General features: G+C 39.4%; 2 protein-coding genes across 2 annotated transcripts in view; one reads left to right on the forward strand and one right to left on the reverse strand.

Moving 5' to 3' along the window:
• mbtd1 (mbt domain containing 1) overlaps nucleotides 1-19,860 on the forward strand; it is a 40,171-nt gene extending 20,311 nt beyond the window's left edge. Inside the window, exons 16-17 of the mRNA XM_004574263.3 lie at nucleotides 13,644-13,799; nucleotides 14,181-19,860. Coding sequence (XP_004574320.1) covers nucleotides 13,644-13,799; nucleotides 14,181-14,299 — 275 coding nt within the window. The 3' untranslated portion in view covers nucleotides 14,300-19,860. The remainder of the gene's footprint in view (nucleotides 1-13,643; nucleotides 13,800-14,180) is intronic.
• Nucleotides 19,861-20,671: 811 nt separating this feature from the next.
• nme2a (NME/NM23 nucleoside diphosphate kinase 2a) lies at nucleotides 20,672-24,544 on the reverse strand. The gene is made up of 5 exons (XM_004574261.4): nucleotides 24,397-24,544; nucleotides 22,501-22,633; nucleotides 21,385-21,486; nucleotides 21,195-21,307; nucleotides 20,672-21,108 (listed from the first exon to the last, which is right to left on the reverse strand). The coding sequence occupies exons 2-5, from the start codon at nucleotides 22,627-22,629 to the stop codon at nucleotides 20,994-20,996; spliced, it is 459 nt and encodes a 152-aa protein (XP_004574318.1). The 5' UTR covers nucleotides 22,630-22,633; nucleotides 24,397-24,544; the 3' UTR covers nucleotides 20,672-20,993.
• Between the last annotated feature and the right edge of the window lie 254 nt (nucleotides 24,545-24,798).

Consider the following 24,798-nt stretch of genomic DNA (forward strand, 5'->3'; position numbering starts at 1 on the left):
AACCATTAAAAATGAATGCCTAACCCTTACCCTAAACCTAACCATAACCTAATTGTAACCCTGACACTAAAACCACATTTTGAGCCTCAAAAAGGCCTTCAAATATGTGAGGACCGGTGTGTGTGTGTGTGTGTGTGTGTGTGTGTGTGTGTGTGTGTCCTCACAAGTGACTGTTGGTTCTCACAAGTATAGTAGTAGTAGTAGAATGGAGATTTCGGTCCTCACAAAGATAGCTAGACAGGAACACACACACACACACACACACACACACACACACACACACACACACACACACACACACTCTGATTTAATGCAAAAAGGTCTATTAACACATAGTGAGTGAGAAAGGTGACTGAAGAAGAAATACTTAACACAGCATCCCCGGCAGCCTATTGCAGCATAACTAAAGGAGGATTCAGGGTCACCTGATCCAGCCCTAACTATATGCTTTAATCCTCTGGGGTCGACAGACGCGCCGGTGCGTCAAAATCACATGACCAATTTAAGATGACACAGCAACAAGATGCAGCGACACAGTCTCCAATTCAACTTGGTTCGGAAGTGCGGACTGCAAGGCACATACCAGTTTTTAAATTGTGTCGTTTGGCCACGTAAAACCAGAGTTATGATAAAAAATACACGCAATGTTTTTTTTCTGAACAAAACAGTGGTGTTTACAGCGAGAAGAAATGGTTAAAAACTGCATTTTCTAAGGACAGCGCTAGCAAACACTGCGCTTGCGAGTGAAAAAAGAAAAAACACCCCTTCCCTATTGGTGTTAAAGTTTACTGTGTCAGCCAATCAAAAAAATGATATGGCAACATGTGGCACTTGGTTTTTAGGAAGAGGGGGAAGTTTTAGGAGTGACACCTGCGAGAGAAAGCGGGCGAACGAAAGAGAGAGAGAGCGAGTTTTCATATGTGAGACATTAGTGACGTTTAGCGTGTTTGGAGGCTGTAGTTAGTGTGTAGTGTAGTAAATGTACAATTTCTATTTGCATTTCAAGTTATGAAAATGATTCGTTAAACATGTTTGTGGCTTTTACAATAAAAAATGTAATTTAAAAAAAAAGAATTTTCTCTGAATTTTTAAGCCTAGTCTTAAAGGTAGAGATGGTGTCTGTCTCCCAAATTAAATTTGGAAGCTGTTTCCACAGAAAAGGGGCATGAAAACTGAAGCCTCTGCCTCCCATTCTATTTTTAACCTCCTAGGACCTAGCAGGTTTACTTCAACTAACCCTGACTTTCTCTGCCTCTTTGTCGGAAACCTGACTGTAGGAAGTGTCAGACATGGCGTGCTCCTTCCTTGAAGAGCCAGTAGATGTTGAAGCCCAAATTCTCCGCAGAGCTCTCCACCGGGAGAGAGTGATTAGAGCGCGTTCGGACATTTTATCATTTCCTGATGATTTCCTGTGTGAACGTTACCGTTTTTCAGCACAATCTATAATTTATTTGAATAACATCCTCAGGCCTAATATTGCTCATGTGACACATCGCGGACATTCTCTCAGTTCTGTACATATTATTTGTATTGCACTTCAGTTTTTTGCAAACGGGAGCTTTCTGTATAATGGTGACGTTGAGCACGTTTCCAAGGCTACCGTCTGTCGGGCAGTCAGGAATGTTACAGTTGCACTGAAACATCTCCTGTACTCGTTTGTGGTGTTCCCCGGTCACAGACGCACAAGATTCATCAAAGAGGGATGCCACAAAATTGCAGGTATCAGGATGAACGAAACTTAATTCATGATGTGGTGACACTTGAACTACTACTTAAATTTTACATTTATTTTCACGGTTCCCAGGCGTGATTGGCTGTAGAGATGGCACTCACATTCCAATCATTGCTCCTTCAGTAAATGAAGGAGACTATGTGAACAGGAAGTCTTTCCACAGCATTAATGTACAGGTACATAGTTCCCTGTAGCATTTCAAACTAACAAATTATTTCATTATAGTAATGGATGCTAATTTGTGTTCTCTGCACTGTGAAGATCATATGTGATGCTACCAACATTATCACAAATGTGGAAGCCAACTGCTCAGCCTCTGTGAGTGGTGGTGGTGGAGGACCCCCACCTATTTTTCGGGCCTCCGCTTTTTTTCTGTTGGCTATAACGGGTCACATTTGAGCATACAGAGTAAGCAAATATGTACTTGTAACGTGCTCAGATAATTTCAATAAGTGCTTACAGAAAGAAAATTAATGTAGCCTCTAACTGCAATTGATTGACATCGGACAAACAGATCAAGCACTATGGCTCATAATACAATTACACCTTACCTGTTTGGACCATATTTTTATATTTCATTTTTACTTGCTGCCAGGAACGTTTGGGGCCTGTTGGGTTGCACCTGCGCTCAAATCACATCACAAAATAAAATGTATGAAATAAAAAATAAAATATAATAAAATAATGTGTTAAATGGGTGGAAATCCCTAGATCAATGTTTAAATTAACACTCACGCATTGACTCTGTCGGCTATGTTTTGCCATGCATGCTCTCTTTCTTTTGCAGCTGAGGCTGTGTTACTTTTTTTCCGCGGAATTTGCATGTTATCGGCATATGCTGCCATCAGAATTTCGGCCTCAAGCGCTGTAAGATACATTGTCCGCGCCTTCTTTCCCTCCGTCTCCATGGTGACTCGCTTAATCTGTGCTCCACTAATCAGGGCTTTATGTATCCTCGTGCGCGCGCTTAACTTGGGGTTAAAGCAACTCCGCGTTGACTGAACTAATTGTTATCAGCCTTTCTGAAACCGAATATTCTGAGTTGGACAGTTCGGGGTTACTCAACCCTGAGTATCGTTTTTCACTCTGAGTTTTCTAAACCGGCTTCCTGAAATAGGGCCCGGGGGCCCGTTCTTCGTACCTCGCTAAGTAAGTTAGCTGGATTTGATTGTTGACGATTTCGCATGATCCTGGATCGTTCGGTTCCCCGAAGCTCATCCGGGACTTGCTGTCATAGCAACATATCCGTAAGCGTAAACCTGCTCGGGAGCAGGTTTACTTTATGTAAACAGGATTAGATCGCGGCCACGCAGGTATGTCCGCTTCATTTATACGAAAGCAACAGCGATATTTTACCACTGTTTCACCATAAATAAATAACATCAATGTAACTAAAGATAATGCAGCACTTGATCCTTTTATTGATTCCATACAGATACATACAGGTCATTTCCTAAAAAAGGGAAATGTACTATTAATCATTCTATTACTTCGTGTAATCAAGATGAGAGACCACGGCTATAAAAGCGAAGGTGGATTTGGGAAGTCTGTCGCAGCCATGTCCTGTCCGTATACGCGAGCCACCCATTGCGGAAGGTGCAAGATTGATAAGGAGAGTTTTCAGAATTCAGCGTATATTGCGGGATAGACAGGATCCTTTAGCTCAGCGCGACAGTGTGCTCATAGAGAGATATCGATATTCCCGTGAGGGTATTATTTACTTAACCAACTTGTTGACGAGGGGGTGCAGGACCACCACCTGTCTTTTGTTGCTTTGCCCTTTTCTTGGTTGCTGTTATGAACAAACAAACAGATTATTTCAGGGTCTCTTTTCAAGAGACGAAAACCAATATAAGTGATAAATATTACCATTCTGTAGAATATTCTAATATTTCACTTTTACTTGTTCCCATGTTCTAGTGGGTCCTGTCGTGGCTCTAATGTGAAAGAGGATATAATGTAATATAATATAATATGATATAATGTAATATAAAATAATATAATAAATTTACCCTACCGCCTACTGGTGTTGGCCAGAGGGGCCGATGGCGCGATATGGCAGCCTGGCTTCTGTCAGTCTGCCCCAGGGCAGCTGTGGCTACAACCGTAGCTGCCTCCACCAGAGTGTGAATGTGAGAGTGGATGAATAGTGGCATTGTAAAGCGCTTTGGGTGCCTTGAAAAACGCTATATAAATCCAATCCATTATTATTATTATTATTATTATTATTATTATTATTATTATTATTATTATTATTATTAAATTACTTACGAGTTTAATTTGTCAGCAACTTTCTGCCAGCCCTCTCTCCTTGCTTTTGCAGCATTTGCAGTGTTCCCTTGCGTTTTAATTAAACTCTGAAACTCCTGAAATCCGTCAATCAAGAGTTCTTGCTCTGCTGCCGAAAAATACCGAGCGCGCTCCTTCGACATTTTCGCCGACCAATCAAAGGGTTGCTGATCAATGTTTCTACTATCGATGCGTAGCCCCTGTTAAGCCACCCGGTGATCTCACATTACTTCATCCAGCTGTACTAAGCGTCAACAACAGGTGTGTTCGAAGAACCGGAATAGGGAGCTCAAAGTTAGCGCGATGATTTGATCTTGGATGTGTCATTTGATCTTGGATGTAGTAAGCGAGGTACGAAGAACGGACCCCTGGTGTCCACATATGTGGACATCACATTTTGGGTTGTCTAGACAAAATACAAAATTTTGCTCTAAAGGGGCCTGATATCCACTTACGAGAATATTATACTGCCTCTGTTTTATCAAAATTTAAAACAAATGTCTTCACATGTGGCTCTAATTTTTCTTAGAAACAAATATTGGGTAAAAAATAAAAATAAAAAAAATCTGGTGATTCTTTCTTTTTACATTCATCGGGTCCCAATATGCCCAAATATCAAAGAGAAATTAAAATGCTTTCCATGGAAGAGTTCAGGTCTTAGGAGGTTAAATATCACAAGTAAGCCTGCAGACGTGCTCTAATGGGGTGATATAGTACTTTAAAGTCATTACGATAAGATGGGGGATGATTATTCAAGACCTTGTATGTGAGGAGCAGGATTTTGAATTCAGTTTGGATTTAACTTGGAGCCAATATAGGAGATATACGCTTTCTCTTTCTAGTCTAGGATGTCCTGATTATAACAAATTACAGTAGTCCAGGTTAGAGGTAATAAATGCATGACCTAGTTTTTCAGCGACGCTCTAAGACAGGATATTTCTAATTTTAGAAATATTGCACAAATGGAAGAAAGCAGTCCTACATATTTTAGTATCCTTTTAAATACCATATTTCTAAGATTTTCAGGGCCGAGTACAATAAACTCAGTTTGATCTGAATTTAATTCAATTCAGTTTTATTTATATAGCGCCAAATCACAACAGTCGCCTCAAGGTGCTTTATATTGCACAGTAGATCCTACAATAATAGATATAGAGAAAAACCCAACAATCATATGACCCCCTATGAGCAAGCACTTTGGTGACAGTGGGAAGGAAAAACTCCCTTTTAACAGAAACCTCTGGCAGAACCCGGCTCAGGGAGGGGCGGGGCTATCTGCTGCAACTGGTTGGGGTGAGAGAAGGAAAACAGGATAAAGACATGCTGTGGAAGAGAGACAGAGATTAATAGCAGGTACGAATTTTAGAAGCAGAAAGTTAGAGGTCATCTAGGTCTTCGTTTCTTTAAGACAATTGTGCAGTTTAACTAATTGGTGTGTGTTATCTGGCTTCATGTATAGATCGAGTTGGGTGTCATTTGTATAGCAGTGAAAATATATCCTATGCCTTTAGCACTCACAGATCAGAGAGAGAGAGAGAGAGAGATTTAAAAAAGAAAAAAAATTAGGGGTGCAACGATACTCGTATCGATATTGAACCGTTCGATACAGTGCTTTCGGTTCGGTACGCATATGTATCGAACAATACAACATTTGTAATTTATTTGATCAACTTTCCTTCTGACGATGCTGTCTGTGTTGAGCGCTCAGTGGATCTGCGCTCGACAGTGCAGCCTAGGCGGAGCAGTCGAGTGCAGATTCACTGAGCGCAGGGCAAGCTAGCGAGACAGAAGCTAAGCTCCCGTTGCAACATGGCAAATTGAACCTCCCCAACCCTCATTCAGATCTGGCGTTTGGAACTATTTTGGTTTTCATGTGACGTACAGTGGGGCAAAAAAGTATTTAGTCAGCCACCGATTGTGCAAGTTCCCCCATTTAAAATGATGACAGAGGTCAGTAATTTGCACCAGAGGTACACTTCAACTGTGAGAGACAGAATGTGGAAAAAAAAATCCATGAATTCACATGGTAGGATTTGTAAAGAATTTATTCGTAAATTAGGGTGGAAAATAAGTATTTGGTCACCTCAAACAAGGAAAATCTCTGGCTCTCACAGACCTGTAACGTCTTCTGTAAGAAGCTTTTCTGTCCCCCACTCGTTACCTGTATGAATGGCACCTGTTTGAACTCATCATCTGTATAAAAGACACCTGTCCACAGCCTCAAACAGTCAGACTCCAAACTCCGCCATGGCCAAGACCAAAGAGTTTTCGAAGGACACCAGGAAAAGTATTGTAGACCTGCACCAGACTGGGAAGAGTGAATCTACAATAGGCAAGCAGCTTGGTGTGAAAAAATCAACTGTGGGAGCAATCATCAGAAAATGGAAGACATACAAGACCACTGATAATCTCCCTCGGTCTGGGGCTCCACACAAGATCTCATCCCGTGGGGTCAAAATGATCATGAGAACGGTGAGCAAAGATCCCAGAACCACACGGGGGGACCTGGTGAATGACCTGCAGAGAGCTGGGACCAAAGTAACAAAGGTCACCATCAGTAACACACTACAACGGCAGGGAATCAAATCCCGCAGTGCCAGACGTGTTCCGCTGCTGAAGCCAGTGCATGTCCAGGCCCGTCTGAAGTTTGCCAGAGAGCACATGGATGATACAGCAGAGGATTGGGAGACTGTCATGTGGTCAGATGAAACCAAAGTAGAACTTTTTGGTATAAACTCAACTCGTCGTGTTTGGAGGAAGAAGAATACTGAGTTGCACCCCAAGAACACCATACCTACTGTGAAGCATGGGGGTGGAAACATCATGCTATGGGGCTGTTTTTCTGCCAAGGGGACAGGACGACTGATCCGTGTTAAGGACAGAATGAATGGGGCCATGTATCGTGAGATTTTGAGCCAAAACCTCCTTCCATCAGTGAGAACTTTGAAGATGAAACCAGGCTGGGTCTTCCAACATGACAATGATCCAAAACACACCGCCCGGGCAACAAAGGAGTGGCTCCGTAAGAAGCATTTGAAAGTCCTGGAGTGGCCTAGCCAGTCTCCAGACCTCAACCCCATAGAAAATCTGTGGCGGGAGTTGAAAGTCCGTGTTGCTCGGCGACAGCCCCAAAACATCACTGCTCTCGAGAAGATCTGCATGGAGGAATGGGCCAAAATACCAGCTACTGTGTGTGCAAACCTGGTAAAGACCTATAGTAAACGTTTGACCTCTGTTATTGCCAACAAAGGTTATGTTACATGTTAGTATTGAGTTGTATTTTTGTTATTGACCAAATACTTATTTTCCAAGTGCAAAGACAAGTGGAAGCAGACGCAAAACAACAAGCACGCATGCTACAAACTTTACCCGAGTCATTTAGACAGCCGTTAGCACAGGATTCTCCTTATGGGGACCTGATATGTTTAATATGCTGCTGAGAGTATACTCCAGAAGAAGCGTATAGTATAGCTTTTATTTTGGAAAGAGACATTTCTCTGTAATAAACTCTCTTTTCCAAAGATGAGTGACGTCCCGGGGCTAGCGATTTTTTTTTTTTCCAGTCGGGTTACCAAAATCTATCTCTTCCCTGCCCGTCGGGCTATCGCAGGAAGGAAAAATATATGTCAATGCTTTTGCATTCTTTCGGAAATGTAGCTGGGTAATTATGTCATTGGCATCGGTGAGCTACTGTCAATATGTGACATATTGAAATTGAGTTTGAATTTGCGCTTGTTTTTTGCTTTCACTTTGCAATCGCGCGAACTGTGTATAGAGAGCGACAGCACTGATTGGTGAGTGATGATAATTTGCGCACCAATTCCTCTGACATCGTCTTATTAATCGTTAGCTTACTATGCAAACACGACAAGTGAAATCTCCCGCAGCTTAAACATGTGAGAGGTTGATCACGCAGAGAATCGCTGAGCTTATGTGAGTACGTGTGTAAAAGCAGCAGGATATATATTTTAGTTCTGCTGAGCCAAATAAGACAGGTCAGGGTGAAGAAGTGACAGCCAAAGAAAAGCTTACCACAAAACGGAAAAGTAATGACAAATCAGACTATAAGGCAAAAAGAAAGTGCAGCTTTATGGTTTCATGGACAAAAGAATTTCTGTGGCTGCAATATGACGAGCTAAATAACCAGGGCTGCACATAAGTGGTCCGCAGGTGCGCATTCGCTGTCAAAATAAAAAACGCACACAAGATAAGAAGTTGCAACATGTGTTTGCATACATAAGATTTTCAGGAGGAGGACAGACATTTGTTTAGAACTCTTAAAGATATCGAAGAAGCTCCTTTAAGCAATTACTGTGATATTCCTCCACCTCCAAAGAAATGTCAGGAGTCCAAACCACAAAAGAAGCACGTATTCTCAGAAAAGTAGTTGCAGGAGGTGAGCTGGCTTCAAACAAATGATGAACGCACAGAGATGTGGTGCGGAATGTGCCGTGAAAATTTAATAAATGACAAAATCAAAAAGGCATGAACATTTTTTTTTTTTTTTTTTTTTTTTTTTTTTGTGTATCGAAAACATATCGAACTGTGACACCAAAGTAGCGAACCAAACCGTGAATTTTGTGTATCGGTGCAACGATACACAAAATTCACGGTTTGGTTCGGTCACGGTTCGATATTTTTTTCGATACATGCCTTTTTAATTTGTCATTTATCAAAATTAGAAATATATATTTTAACTCAAAAGTACAGTTTTTAAATTTAATGTTGCTGAAACAAAAAAGTAATAAAAAAATATATATATATATATATATATATATATATATATATATATATATATATATATATATATATATATATATATATATATATATATATATATATATATATATATATATATATCTATCTATATCTGATTGAGGAATCACTCATCTGTGGAAAAGAGTTTATTACAGAGAAATGTCTCTTTCCAAAATAAAAGCTATACTATCCGCTTCTTCTGGGCTATATTCTCAGCAGCATATTAAACATAACAGGTCCCCATAAGGAGAATCCTGTGCTAACGGCTGTCTAAATGACTCGGGTAAAGTTTGTAGCATGCGTGCTTGTTGTTTTGCGTCTGCTTCCACTTGTCTTTGCACTTGGATGATGTCGACGTAAATGTGCAGTCATATTCGTTGTGTTCCCACTAGTGCTGTCAGCGTTAATCTGAAATGACGTTAATGCCACAACACGGCAAATCTCCGTTAACGAGCTACCGCGGATCGCCCCGTGTGTGGGGCTGGACGGCCAACACCATAACGAGCAAACTACGCTAACGCACTAGTTCCCACCCATGTAATTGAGCATTGCGTGGCACATCCGACACTGTTTCACTTTTGTCCATGACGCGCTTACCTTCAGGGTCATACGTCACATGAAAACCAAAATCCAAACGCCAGATCTGAATGAGGGTTGGGGAGGTTCAATTTGCCATGTTGCAACGGGAGCTTAGCTTCTGTCTCGCTAGCTTGCCCTGCGCTCAGTGAATCTGCACTCGACTGCTCCGCCTAGGCTGCACTGTCGAGCGCAGATCCACTGAGCGCTCAACACAGACAGCATCGTCAGAAGGAAAGTTGATCAAATAAATTACAAATGTTGTATTGTTCGATACATATGCGTACCGAACCGAAAGCACTGTACCGAACAGTTCAATATCGATACGAATATCGCTGCACCCCTAATATATATGTCTATACCATGTGTTTTGGGGGGGGCTGTGTGTGTGTGTGTGTGTGTGTGTGTGTGTGTGTTTTGTTTTTATGGACATGAAGTCTGCCAATAAAGATTGAATTTGATGATGCTGCCTAAGGGAAGCATGTATAATGTAAACAGAATTGGTCCTAGCACTGAACCCTGTGGGACTCCATGATTAACCTCATTGTGTGAAGAGGACTCTCCATTTACATGCACAAATTGGAGTCTATTACATAGATATGATTCAAATCTAAAGCATGATGTAATCACTGTAATAGGATATTATGGTCGACAGTATCAAACATGCTTCACTGAGGTCAAGCAGTGTTTGACAACTACTCTACTCAACTTGAATTTTTGAGATGAAAGGAAGGTTGGAGATTGGCCTATAATTAGGTAAGACAGGTGGGTCAAGAGATGGCTTTTTAAGTAACTGTTTAACTACAGCCAGTTTGAAGGCCTGTGGTACATAGCAAGGAATGGGTTCTAAAAGTCACATGGATGGTTCGGAAGTAATTACTGAAGTTAACTTAGAAGAGTCAATGGGAGAGAAAGACTTTAAATAAATATCAATGGTACTAAAAGCATCTGTAGAAAATGTTATGCCTGTGAGACAGTAATGAGTAATTTTTTCTCCAATGATTAAAATTTTATTTATGAAGAAATTCATGAAATCGTTACTTAACGTTAATGGAATGGTTGGCTCAACAGAGCTCTGACTTTTTGTTACCCTGGCTACAGAGCTGAAGAGAAACCTGGGGTTGTTCTTATTTTCTTCAATCAGTGATAAATAGTTGATTGGCTAAATGATCTTCTAGATTTGTGACACGCTATTTCCTCTCCAGCTTACGAGTTATCTGCTTTAGGCTACGTGTTTGAGAATTATACCATGGAGTCAGGTACTTCGGATTTGAGACTCTCTTTTTCACAAGAGCTACAGTATCCACAGTCATAATTATTAAAATTATTAAAAAGATAATCGACCTGTGTTAAGTAGTGTTTAGGTAGCTGCTCTGCTCTGTGTTGGTACAGGGCATTGAAAATGATAACAGCGGATGAATTATATTCTTAAACTTAGTTACAGCACTTTCAGAAAGGCATCTATTGTGATGAAATCTACTCCCTACTGCTGTGTAATCAATTATTGTAAGTTTAAATGTTATCAGGAAATGATCAAACTAGAGACGGATTTCAGGAAACACTGTTAAATGTTCAGTTTCTATGCCGTATGTTAAAACAAGATCTAGAGAGTGATTAAAGTGGTGGGTGGGTTCTTTTACATTTTTAGAGAAGCCAATTGAGTCTAATAACAGATTAAATGCCATGTTGAGGCTGTCATTTTTAGCATCTACATGGATGTTAAAAATCATCCACAATAATTATTTTATCTGAGCTCAGAACTAAATCAGATATAAAGTCTGAGAAATCAGACAGAAACTCAGTGTAAGGCTTAGGTAGACGATAGATGATAACAAGTAAGACTGTTTTTTGAGTTTTACAGCTGGGGTGGACAAGGCTGAGCATCAGTCTTTCAAATGAGTTAAAACTCTCAGTCTTGAAGATTGCTGCCACACCTCCCCCTCGGCCTGTGCCTCGAGGTTTCTGATCGTTACTATGACTCGGGGGGTGTTGATTCATTCAAACTAACATAATCATCCTGCTGTAACCAGGTTTCTGTAAGTCAAAGTAAATTGATTTATTGATAAATTACTAACTCATGTACTAACAGAGACTTGGAAGAGAGAGACCTAATATTTAATAATCCACATTTCACTGTTTTACTCTCCAGTGCTGTTTAGAATACTGTATTGTTCTTTCTTTGTTTTTTTATGTTTAAAAAATGTTGTTTAAATGTTGTTGTTATCTTTAAATGTTGTTTTGGCTGATTTGTTGTTTGGTTTTTTGTTTTTGTTTTTTGCCTGTTTGGGAGCTGACATAGCCTCTAAGGGGATGGGGTTTTGGGGGGATAACAGGAGGAGAGAAGCTGCAGAGAGGCGTGTAAGACTGTAACTCTGCTTCCTGGTCCCAGCTCCAGATAGTCACGTTTTGGTGGGTTAAATTTGGATGGAGCAGCTCTTATTTCTACAAATCTGGCAGGGAGGATGCCATCTCTCCTAACAAGACCAGGTTTCCACCTGAAAGTTTCCCAATTGTCTGTAAATCTTGATGTCTTGATATCTTTTTGGATAGCCAGCACTGGACATTATTTTGTCAAAGTTATACACCGATTCAATATTAATTTTACTGATCTCTGACTGACATAACCGGGTGTCATTACTACCGACGTGAATTATAATTTTACTGAATGTACGTTCACTCTTAGGCAGCAGTTTTAAATTTCCCTCAATGTCACCTGTTCTGGCCCCTAGAAGACCATTACTATGGTTGCTGATGTCTCTCGCTTCACATGTTTAAGAACAGAATCGCCACTTTCAAGATTTTGATCTCTGGTGGGTGTGTTGCAGAGTGGAGAAAAAGCAGTTTGACACATGAACAGGTTGGTGGTGTACCTGGGGCTTCTGTTTAAGACTGTGCTTCCTCATCACCGTCACCCAGCCATCCTGTTTTCCCCGCTGCTTGGGGAGAGCGAACTACACTACACTACCTTCGGCTGCACCAGCTACAGGGGCTGGGCTAGCTAAAGGTATTTCAAGGGTGCAAAACAGTCTCCAATTCAGTGATCCTGGCCTGGCAAATAGGCTATATTTATTTTAAGAATAATTATTACTAAAGGAGGTCAAGGAATAACTGAACATCTGACACAATGAGTGGGAAAGTGTAGGTGGGACAGGTGAAGAGGCCCTGCTGTTAAGTCGGCTGCGAGCTAAGCTGGGGAATCCCTAAAGACACAGTGAGTTTGCTTCGGATGAAGCATGTGACGATTACACTATGAAATAAGACGTTATCTATAAGTTTTTAATTAAATCGCTACACAAAAACACCACTATGTGTTGGACCAGGAAGCGATACTCTACTGCAGGAAGTGCGAACACCAAGTGACCCAAAGGAATTGAGATATTGTGTAAAATATTGTTCATAACTTTAAGCTTTAATACAGTCTCACCAGGTAAGTTCTCTAACTCCCCTCCCACACCCCAAAAATTGTCATGAATTAGTTAGAGAAGCACCTGCTTTTTTTCTTTCTTTTTTTTAATACAAGGCTTTGAACATGTTTATTTCTGCTGTAGATTTTACATTTTTATGGAAGTCTATGGGGATTGACTTCCTTTTGGAGTTTGCTTCAAGTAGTTGTTTGAGAAACTGCAGATTTTGGCAAATCAGCAATATCAGCACTGGATACTCTTCAAGTATGGCTTTGCCATACTTCATGGATGCTCAGATGGAACACGAAAAGTTATTATTTTAAATACTGACAGTTCCTGTAGCATTCATCTTGGTTTACCGTGGATTCATAATTATGTCATATGTCACAACCATGATAAATCATAGTCACAAGCAAATTATAATTATTGTTTCACTCCCACATAGTCTTTACAAGCCCTTGCATGTAGGGCACAGGGATGTTATCCTATGGGAAATTTGTCTGAGAGCAGAGTCACCTTAGTTATTGTTAATTCATAAACTTTAATTTCAGCTCCCGCTTCATGCAGTGTTAAATTTGTGCACCAGGACTTCTGTTGTGCAACTATGAAATACTATAATTTGCTTGTGATTATGTATTATATGGCTTGCCACATATGGCATAAATATAATATCATGCTAATTGTACATCTGCTTACTTGTGTCTAGCACTCAGAGTACAGCTTACCAGGGGTTTATTCAGATGGGCATATCAGTGTTAGCAGAAAGGAATGATCAGACAGCAGGTTTTATTTAACTTCATAGTGCTAAGTCATCTAAACGTAAAGTCATCCCATATTTGTAATGAACCCCCTGGTAGCTTACCCGCATCTGGCTTGGTGTTTAGAGAGGAAGATTCCTGTTGGTCGACGGCCCTTCAGTCAGGCAGGCAGGAGGAGGAGCAGCTTCTCAGGGGACGAAGAGCAGAGTCCACCCCCTTACCCTGCCCAGGGGCCAGCTCGGCCCAGACCCCGCACCCATTTCCACCTAACCCACAAATCAGGTAATGGCACTCTTTTAAAAACAAAACCAGCACTGCACTGCAAGTATCCTGGGTTGTTTTCGTGTGTGTGTGTGTGTGTGTAGGGGGGGTGTATGAAGGACTGTCTATGAAGACAGTCCTGGTCACCAGGCTACACTGTGGGGCTGGAAGCTGCTGATTCAATCAACCTTTCTCTGTTCGTTATCAACATGAATATTTCATGTCAGTAAAGAGTAGAGTGGTGCTTTACAGTAGGGACTGGGTCATTTATTTTGATGCCTGTCAGGTGGTTTTAAAATTAACTTCCGAAGCAAAGGCTCCTTGCATTTTTGTTCAAAGTGCATGAACACAAGGGGCTCATCTTTGCTACTCTTCTCTTCTGCATTCTGTTCCTGCCTCTAGAGTCTCTCCTGCGAATGAAAGAGGAGACCGCTGAAGTGGATGAATTCACCTTCTCGCAGGGCACCTCAGACCAAGAGAGCAATGGCTCGGGCAGTTACTACATTAGACAGGAACCCTGATGTGACAAAATCGAGGAGGAGGAAACCACAAAAGGACATCTCTGGAAACACCAAACCAACAATCAGGAATGGGGAGAGTCAAACTCACCTGAGAGGATACTTGAAGAGTGATGCCACAGGCCACCTGTAATGTCAGCACATGAGGAATAACATTCCTCAACATCACTTAAAACGATTTTCTAACCTTGTAGGGGTGTGTCCACATAATCACTCAGAAAATCCTGTCTAATCATAGAAAGCACCCAGAGTCAGGCCTGGGTCATAGATGTTTGGGCATTCTCTTTCTACGACCTGCAGCTTTTTCTCCCTTTCTTTGGCTATCTGAACCAGATGAGCTATTTGGATGATTTTATGTCTTGCAAGCCCATCCAGCCTCAGCCATAATGTGGGCCACATACAGAGACCTGGAGAAACTGTGACAACAATTTATTGAGCCAGGTCTTTAGGTTTTCTTGCGTTTGTTGTATGGGAAGGGGGGGGGGGTTGTTGGTGGTGGGGGTTTTTTGTTTATTTGTTTTTGTTTTTGTATGAAAATGTCAGAGTCAGCCGTTTAGCAGCTGCATGAGCAAAGTAAGGCTGTCAGAAAGATGAGCAGAGTTGTGTATATTTTTGCAGTATTGCCAGGTGGACTTTAATTTTAATAATAGTACTTGAATTTTTCCTTATTTCATTTTGTTTTGATTTTCAGGTTGATTTTTTTTATGTCCTTTTTTCATGTTTTGGTGGCTGTTTGAGTAACGTGTTGTTTTATAAAGTGACTATTCACTAGTAAGTGTAGGCCTATTCAGATAGAGCTACACAAAGAGTTCTTGCCATGCTGCTCAGCATTAATGATGGTCGTTCCCTCCTTTTGTTCTTTTTCCTTATAGTATTGAACAGAAGATTTCCACAGCTACATTTATTCCTCATTTAGTTATTACAGAACCAAAATCTGTTGCTCTTTTTTTTTCCAGACTCAACAAAATGATGACCAGTTTGACAGAGTCCATTACAAAAGTAGTTTTATAATAGATTCTTTTTCAATGTCCTACTAATCTTATTATTATTATTATTATTATTATTAACCTTTCACTAACTTTGCAATGTTTTAAACTAAGAAGTCTTTTTGAGCCCATTTGAGAAGCCAAGTTCTTCATTGACCTTTTAGGGTATCTTATCACTTATTTTTTGTTAGTAGATTTTCTTTTTTTTTATCCACATTTACAGGGTTTTCCCACTTTCTGGTGCAGCTTTATACAAAAACACATCTTATGCAGCTGTTGCTTTTTTTTTTTTTTTTTTTTTTTTTTTATATTAACAAACAAAAACACTTTTTTCACATTCCACTGAGCTTGTATAGACAATATATAAAATATGGACATGGCTACCACGAACCATTGGTTTTCAATTTTTAACTGTCAACATTTAAGTTTTGACCCTTTTTGTTTTGTTTCTTGGAGCCAGAAATGAACATAATTGAACAACAGGTGGCTAAGTTACCAGCAAATGCTAGCTAGGTGGTTAGCAGCCACATACCGCCTAATTACTGCTAATAAAACACTCAGGTTTTCACTCACCAAGGGTGAAGCACAAACATCTTGAATGTTATTTTCCACCAGCAGGGCTGATAATTTGTCAGATAAATAGATGCCAAAAGGCATCAACAACACAAGTATAGTCCAGAAGTCTAGTTCAGTGACGCCAGTTAATGGAGGTGTGGCCTGTTGCCAGCCACACCACAGCTGCCTGTGGTAGTGTGTCTCACACCACAACTTGGCCATATACTGGGATATAAGCACATTTTTCTTTTAATGCTGTAAAGCTGAACATTGTATGTAGGGGTTATGACTTGCTTTTGGAGCTAAGCTTGAGTTTTTGGTCCTGCAGTACCTCTGTGAATGAGCAGTTGTTGAAGCAGTTATCACTGGGGTAGCTTCAGATTCTGTGTGCTGTACTGATAAAAAAAAAGGATTACTGAAGCTGTGGAAATGAAAATGGCTTTTTTTGTTTGTTTGGTTTTTTTTTTTTAAAAAGAAAAAAAAAAGCTCCACATTTTGATGATATGAGAATATTTCAGAAGAAACAGGAAGTGTAAGTAAGCAGCAGGTCGCAAAGTTTAAATGAAAAATCGCACTGTTATGATAGGATATGATGACATGTCCCCACTGCCCGGCCATACAATATGCTTTGAGCTTTACTCTCTGATTGTAGCTGCTGTAAAAGATGAACTTCAGTCTTATCAGAGACTTGTCTTATCACTTGGTCCCTGGACATAATCATAATAATCTTGGTATTCTGTTAAAGGTTTATCAATATACATGTCATGTCCTTTTTCTTTTGATTTCAGTTGTAATTTTACCCAAATCTGCATCTGCAGTGTGCCACAATTATATTCAATCTATTATTTAATTTTTAAAAAATAATATGCAATACAGAAAATCTTGAAAGGAAAAAAAAATTTCCTTATTCTGAAGAAATGTAACGTATGACATAATGAAATGGGAATTATAGAATTCATTGAGTAGTAGTAGTAGTAGTAGTAGTAGTAGTAGTAGTAAATACATATGAATCACTTAAAAATATTAAATGCATACAAAAGTTTATTAGAAAATTACATTTTAAACGCCCCACCAACCCTAATCTGCTGGATAGAAAGTTAAGGAGGTAGATGGCAGAAATGTAAATTCACTTCATGGCTGTTGTTGGTTTATTCTTTAGTTAATGGAATATGATTAAATACTGTATGTGGCATACTTGAGACTACATACTCCATTTAGTTTCTGTCACTCAATATAGGTGGCTGGACTCCCATGTTAAGACAAAGTGGGAGAATCTACCTTGGTTACAGCAAACTTATAACCAAACAGGTCTTCAAGTAATATGCAAAATGTTTGTAGGGTTTGTGTGTGTGGGTGTGCGTACGAGTGATAAAGCCATGTATGCAAGCTAGTTTATGATTCATCTGAGCCACAGAATGACAGGTTGTTCTTGATAATTAAACAATGCACTGCTTTTCCTATCGTCTCTGAAGGCAGCATTCACATAGCATAGTGGCATAAAAACATATATTGTATGTAAATACATATATTTATACTCCACCACTGTGATGGAATCAAACAAAGAAATCATCTTTAGCCAGAAAATGGAAAAGACAACAGACCACCTTTGATTATTCTTAGAGCTCGATTTTTGCAACCGTTTATCTACTACCTCCTGATGCTAGCTATGTTTAGCTAAAGCGAGAGCATGAAATAGACTATTGCAGTGTGTTGGCTTATGCAAATGGAAAAAAATCAACAACCTGAAAATAATCCACTTGAAGGCTAGACTTCAAACGTGGAATAATATTATTGCAACACATGAGGAAGTCTTCTATTTTGAATGTAATGCAATATTAATAGATCCAATCTTATTTTGCTATACTAAGTAAAATTTATAGCGCCTGCAAATTTCACGATCACTACACTGTTATCATTAGCATGTAAGAAAAATTAACAATAGGGTGTTGTATAACTGTGACTTTTATGGTCAAAGGGTTTAAAAAGAATGCTCACTTTATGGCCAAAGGATGCTTTTAAATGCAGAGAATCTGTAAACTTCTCAGTAAAGGTAAACTAACAAGTTTCAGATTCAAAGATTCAATTGAATGGTTCAATTCTCAGGAAGTTTTGATCCTTTGTAAAGGTTGTGTGAATCAGCAGGGTTTGAAAACCCCAAAGGCATTTTGATCTTGTAGATTTATTGTATGGAAGCAAACAAGGTTTTAAAACGACAGATTTTGAAGCAGGTCGTGATATTTGAACGCTGAAGCCTCCCCAGAATTGTGATTCTGATTTGTGATGGCATATTTAGTACATTTTTTAATTTATTTCAGAATTTTCAAGAAACAGAACTGTCAAAACTTACTTCCCAGAAATTAAAAATTCATGTAAAACATAAAAATGGAGGGGCATAAATTTATGTTAATTGACATAACAGAAATTTGCATCTCCAGCATCATAAAAGTATGTAAATGTTTTTTTTGTTTGACCCCCCCCCGTCAGTCATAGATCCCATTGTTGCTTAATTACAGAATGTCTTTTGAGAGCAATAGTCAAACCTTTTGGACTTAAATATACACATATAAAAATAACACACACACAATAAATATATATATATGAATGAGGAAGACTGTTGCTAAAAGATCATCATCACTATCCTTTAAAATGATAGTTAAATATCAACATTTGGTATTAAGCTGTGTTTAAAAACAAAATTCATTTAAGAATTAAGTTATGATTCCTTAATTAGAACTCTTTTGCTTCCGAACACTCAAGATGAACCATTCTGCATTCATGTTTAAGTTCATCTCCTGAGATTTGAAAACAATTGTTTTAAAAGGAAAACAATTGTTTTCCTTTTAAGAGAAACTTGTACAAGAAATGCAAAGGTTTTTGATTGTGAAACAATAAATGATTGTCTTACAATAAGTGCAAGACTCATTGACATGAGCCCTTTGAGAAGGTGCTCATGTTCCTGTAATGTATGAAGGCAAAAGGAAACATTAAAATACCTGATCAGCAAAACGTATTTGTACAAAAACAAAATGACTGTTCTGTTTCTGGCCTCCTTTAGATTAAACCCCAAGTAATCAAATGTTATTTCAGATCTCCAGTTCCTAATATTTTCTTGTAGAAAATGTACTTTTTGATTTACCTTCTTTCCTAATGCTCCATCCACAGTTGCTTATATATTTAAAGATTTTGAATCTCAGTAGCTTGAGATGAAAGCAGGTTGATGATTTTGATTTTGGTGGCACGTAACAGTAATAATAAAAATGTTACTCTACCAAAACAGTAATAGTGAGAACAATATGTCATAATATCAGGAATAACATTACCTGATAACAATTTATATTATTTCATTTTCCAAGTAAGACAAACATGACAAATTTCATTTTGAATTAAATTTCTATGTGGTAAAATAAGTTGGGTATGCCAAGTCAGAATTTTCCTAATTTTGGTGTTAAGCCAAAATTGAAACAAAATAAAATCAGACTTGCAGCTTTATTGCGTTTGCTGAATATTTGTGTAATCCAGTTTTGTTTTTGCCTTTTCCTGGCACTGATAGCCTTCCATAGAAACCGTTTGGTTATGGAGGTCTTGCAGCTGATCTGGTTCTTCTAGATGAGAATAATTAGGTAAATGCTGAAGTTGTTTTGTTTTGATCCTCTTTCTTGGCTTCTAACACGGGTCTTTTGTATGTGATCACTTCCCCTCCTGATTATATTGTGGTGCTATGTGTGTGTGTGTATATATATATATATATATATATATATATAGATATATATGGGGAGAGAGATTGTCTGGTAAATTGAGTTATAGTGAAAAATTTATTTTCGATACAAATTGAGGTGGGGGAGGGAGTATCTGTCAGTTATAAATCTATTGATATTAACAATAACCCTAGAGGTACATTTTCAAAATTGCAGTTTCAAGTTTGTACATCTTTTTGATAGTGTATACAAGTTTCTGTTTATATGATTAATTTGTGCTGTGACTAAGCTTTGACCATGTAAATAAAGCCAGAAGTTTGGATTACAATTTGGTTGTCTTTGTTTACAAGCGTTGCCAACTGTTTCTGCATGGCTGTGAAAGTTTCTGGTGACTTTTTTGAATTATTAAACTTGTATTCAGTGTAACACTGCCAATCCTCTCTGCTTCACCATTGGACAATACATCTTTGAACATGCACAGAGAATCAAAATAGACCATAGCATGTTAGTGTGCCTCATAATGAAACGTACTATTTTGCATCAGACTTAACCGTGAAGAACTACACCAGAAACTCAATTTACCAGCACCATCACAAACTAGTTCTGGGACTGATCGTTAGAGATGAACTGCACTGCCTCATTCTCAAGATTTTCAGAAAAGTTTACCTCTATCTACTAAAAATCTGTCTTTGTACCTCTAGATTCTGTCAATTTGAAAATCTGAATCATCGAATCAATGCTGCTGGCTGACCCGGTGGGATATAATAGCCATAAAACACTGTGAGATGATCAGCTTCACTTTCAGACCTGGAAGATGAACTGTGAACCCAATTCAAGTTTTTTAATGATCACTGCCAATTGCAAAAACCCAATCCCCTTTCCTCAGCAAACTGACATGGTTCATTTAATAGTTGGAAGTCTTAAAAGATTTTTCTTATTAGTCATCAATGTCTGGAAGAATGATAAAGTTGCTTTAAACTATTGACAGTATGAAAGCAGTTTCCTAATCTAGTCAGATTAGGAAATTGCTAATACAGACTGTCAGGCTAATTAACACTAATCCTGCCTAAAGTCACCACATTTTAACCCCCCTCCCCCCCACACACACAGGAACATAAGTACCAATGACACAGACAGGATGCCAGCTATTTTATTTTATTGTAAAGCAAATTACCGTTAACAAAACAGACAGTCAAAGACAGGTTTGGAATCATTAAACGATGTACATTGAAGGACTAGATGGTCCTTGCTCAGGAATGAATTCGGACTACATGTGGCCCCACAGAGACCAAATCAGAGCACAGTGGTAATGTAAAGGACAAGAGGGGTGAATTGTGAAAGACAAAGGATTTACACAAGTTCTTCTCCCTCCAGGCTACAGCTTACCACAGGAAATCTGAGGCAAGAGTTTCACTTTGTGCCCAAGCAGTGGTGAGGTGGGAGCTCCAGACCCAGAGCAGCTCAGTAGAGCCAGCTGAAGGCACAACTAGTGTAGTTGACAAGCTCATCATCTTTAAACCACAAGGAAATTTCCTTGTTGGCACTCTCCACCGAGTCACTGCCATGGATGATGTTCCTTAAGAAGAGGACAGAGTCAGAAAGTGACTATACACTTCATACACGCTATTGTTTCACATCTGCCATCATGCAAAGATAACTCACTTGCTGACATCAATACAGAAGTCTCCTCTGATGGTTCCAGGCTTAGAATCAGCAGGGTTAGTCTCTCCCAGCATCACCCTGCCTGTCTTCACCACACCCTTGCCTTCCCACACCTGAAGCAACCATGACAGATAATGAGGTTAAGATCTGACCTTGAACTGTTGACATGCATACATACATAGAGTCTTACCATGGCAACCACTGGACCAGACCTCATATAGTTGATGAGAGTAGGAAAGAATGGTCTGTCCTTTAGGTCAACATAATGCTTCATCAGGAGGTCCTCAGAGGCCTGCAGCAAAGAAAACAAGGCAGTTTCGTAAATGTTCACTTTCACATCCTAATTTGTGAGTCATCATTTGTACTTCATTTCACTCGCTGCTTTGCTGTAATACTTGTAATTTCAGATGAAGCACTCTAATTGTAGTGTAGGGGTCTCGAACTCCAGTCCTCAAGGGCCGGTGTCCTGAAACTTTTCCATGTGCCCCTGCTGCAACACACAATTAGTAGCATACAATGCAGCCATTTGATTCATGTTACAGCAGCTCATGAGTGAATGAACATGGTGCAATCAAAGTACTGTTAGAAGTACACTTTTCCAAACACTTACATTTACTTAAATTTACTCGAGTAGGGTTAGGGGTTGCCATTTCAGCATGTAGTCAAGTTCTATAATGACCTAATTCAGGTGTGTTGCAACAGGGACACATGTTTTAAGACACCAGACCTCGAGGACTGGAGTTCGAGACCTCTGTTGTAGTATCACAGTAACTGTGTTGTCACCATATGTGTACTGATGCAGCTCTAGAAACTGCATTAGTACCCATTCGCTACTGCATATAATTGGCAACTTTATCAACATGTTTACCCCCAGCTTTTTAGCCGCAAGCAACAGACGAAGTCTGGGTGTAGAAACAATCACACCAATTTCTCAGAAATTGCATGGAAATTTAGGCCAGTACCATATCATCAGAACATGTTTATCACACCAACGCTAACAGGACAGATGTTTAAACAGAAATATTTAAGTGTTGCAGGTTTATAACTTAAGCAAACTTGATGTTCACATAAAGCAGCACCTTACCATATCAGGTTAAATGTTACAGGATCAGTAGACCTTAACAGCTAATTGGCTGTGCTTCACTCAGGAACAGATGAGTAGGCTAATCAGGCTTACCCATTACTTGGCACACTTACAATATCTGTGCATATGTTGCAGATGGTTAAAATGTTTTAAGGGCAAAAATGTTGACCACTATGATACAGTTTCACCTGTAAGGGTTGGATTCTTTCAGTCTATACTTACATGGAGCATCTTCATGCCCACCAACTTGAAGCCCTTCATCTCAAACCTTTTGATGACCTCACCAATGATGGCCCTCTGCACGCCATCAGGCTTAATGGCAATGAATGTGCGTTCCTTTAGCTCAGCCATGACTCTGAAAGAAAATAGACAAGAATGATGAAGACAAACAGGCAGCCTATGTGCTGCAGAAAGAACACGTCTGATAAGTTACTCACAGCACTTTACTGTATTTGACACAGTCAGCAGCGGGGCTGACTATGAGAGGACAAGATGCTGAGGGCATGGACCCCATTGTAAAGAAAATGCTAGTACAGCTTGCAACCTGGCTTAGTATGCATCTTGCTGTGATCATTTAAAGAGGACAGAAACTTGAACTAGCAGCCCCGCCCACACAGTGAACACATTGATCTTCATCATGCTGTCAAGACTCTGAATGTGCCAGAATAAAAATGTGACAGCGACTCACTGCTTAGGGATTTATTTTTATTTTTTTTTAATAATTGGAGATAAATTACAGGGAAAATATTATTTTGGATATAACACCAAATTAAGATAATATTAGTTTTGACTGTTAACTGCTACAACAATGTGTGACAGGTCAAAGACACACATTCAAGCTTTAAAGCTCAACTCTAAATCGAGGGCTAATCTCCGTCTCCCAGTGCCACCACTTCATGTGAGCAGTATTACCCAATGAGATCCATTCATTTATTCTACAATGCAGGGTCAAGTTCAAGCCTATTTGCAGCAGGCTCATTATTATTTCTGCAGGTAAAACTGACAATGTCCCCTGAATGTTAGCTTAGTATTTGAGGTTGTCTGTTTCACACAACTAAACATACATCGTTCCTGCACACTTTCTAAATACTGAAATGTATACAATTACTTTAAAAAGAATGTAACCTAAAACAGTTGTATTTAATGTCATTTCTGTGTTTTGCCATTCAAGATCATCTCTGGGCCATGTCTTGATATTCTTAAGTATTTAACATTTATAAGAATAAATGTTAAATATTTAAGAATATCCCGTTGACTACCGTCTATTTACTAATCTAAGTAAAAAATATTAGACATAAGAATGACACCCTTCACCCGGATATATAAAAATGACTTTGCTAAAAGCTCATTGCATCAGCTACTTTGTGATAGGACGGCTCTTTATGGCTCCAAATTACGTGACATTCTAAGTGAGAGATAGGATTAAACTATTTTTTGACAGATTGTAGGTCAGCAAGAGACATCTAACAGCTTAAATTCCCGCAATCGCTTTTAGGAAAATACCGGAAATCTCTTTTGGCACAATACAGTTAACTCCTATAGGCTACTGACAAATCAAAATTCCTTGATAAATTTTCGAGCTTCACATATGTCACTCCTTTATTTGACGAATCGAGATGTCTGCCATAATTTAGACAATGGTAAAACGACACGCGGAAGGCGCTCTATTGGCATGTCGACGCGGTTTCACAAGCAAGTTTAAGAGGAGCGAACTGCACCCTGTTAACTACTAGTTGCCTTCATGCCTGAGCATCCAGTTTATGTCAAAACAGCGAGCTGAACACCTAACCCGCGCACCTTTTCACGAGTAGGCCCAAGCCTTCACATACACATGGTTTCTTTTGTTCGCAGTACAGCGCAGTACCTTAAAAAGCCACGTTACGTTCCAGGATCGTACCGAAACCGCGTGCTATACTACTTTGTTAAGTATAGCAATTTACAAATTTCACCTGGACCTTTGACTGTACTGAGCGTAAAACAAACAAAAAAACCCATCAATTTAACATCACTTTAATAAAAGCTCACTTCAGACATTTTACCATCGGTATTGAGAAAACAACCGACCGATGTTAACACCGATTTGTCATACCAGTGCATGTACCCATACGCTAACAATACCTTAACACGTAGAATCCGGGTAGGGGACAAACAGCAGTTACCACGGTTGACGTCTGCAAAGACCTACAGAGGGTGCGCAGCGGATTCTTATCCACGAAGGCGGAGACTTCGTACGACGGCGAGACACTAGGACAAATATGTCAAGTGTATGTACAATACTCCTCCTTGTGGTTGCTAGAAGTACCTCTTCAAAAACCCATATGAATAACAATATCACAAGTCAAGACAAAATGGTGAAAATCCGAGCTAAAGCGTGCGCGTTTTTTTTTTTGCTACATCCTCTTGCAGACCATTACATGGGGAAACCATTTGAATACAAGCGCGCTGACCCACACAGGTATGCACACGGGTGTTCACTGCTCATAGACTTAAATTACACCTCTCTTGGCTGCTACTTCAAAG

The sequence above is a fragment of the Maylandia zebra genome, linkage group LG8 (genome assembly GCF_041146795.1).
Source record: "Maylandia zebra isolate NMK-2024a linkage group LG8, Mzebra_GT3a, whole genome shotgun sequence".
Lineage (NCBI taxonomy): Eukaryota > Metazoa > Chordata > Actinopteri > Cichliformes > Cichlidae > Maylandia > Maylandia zebra.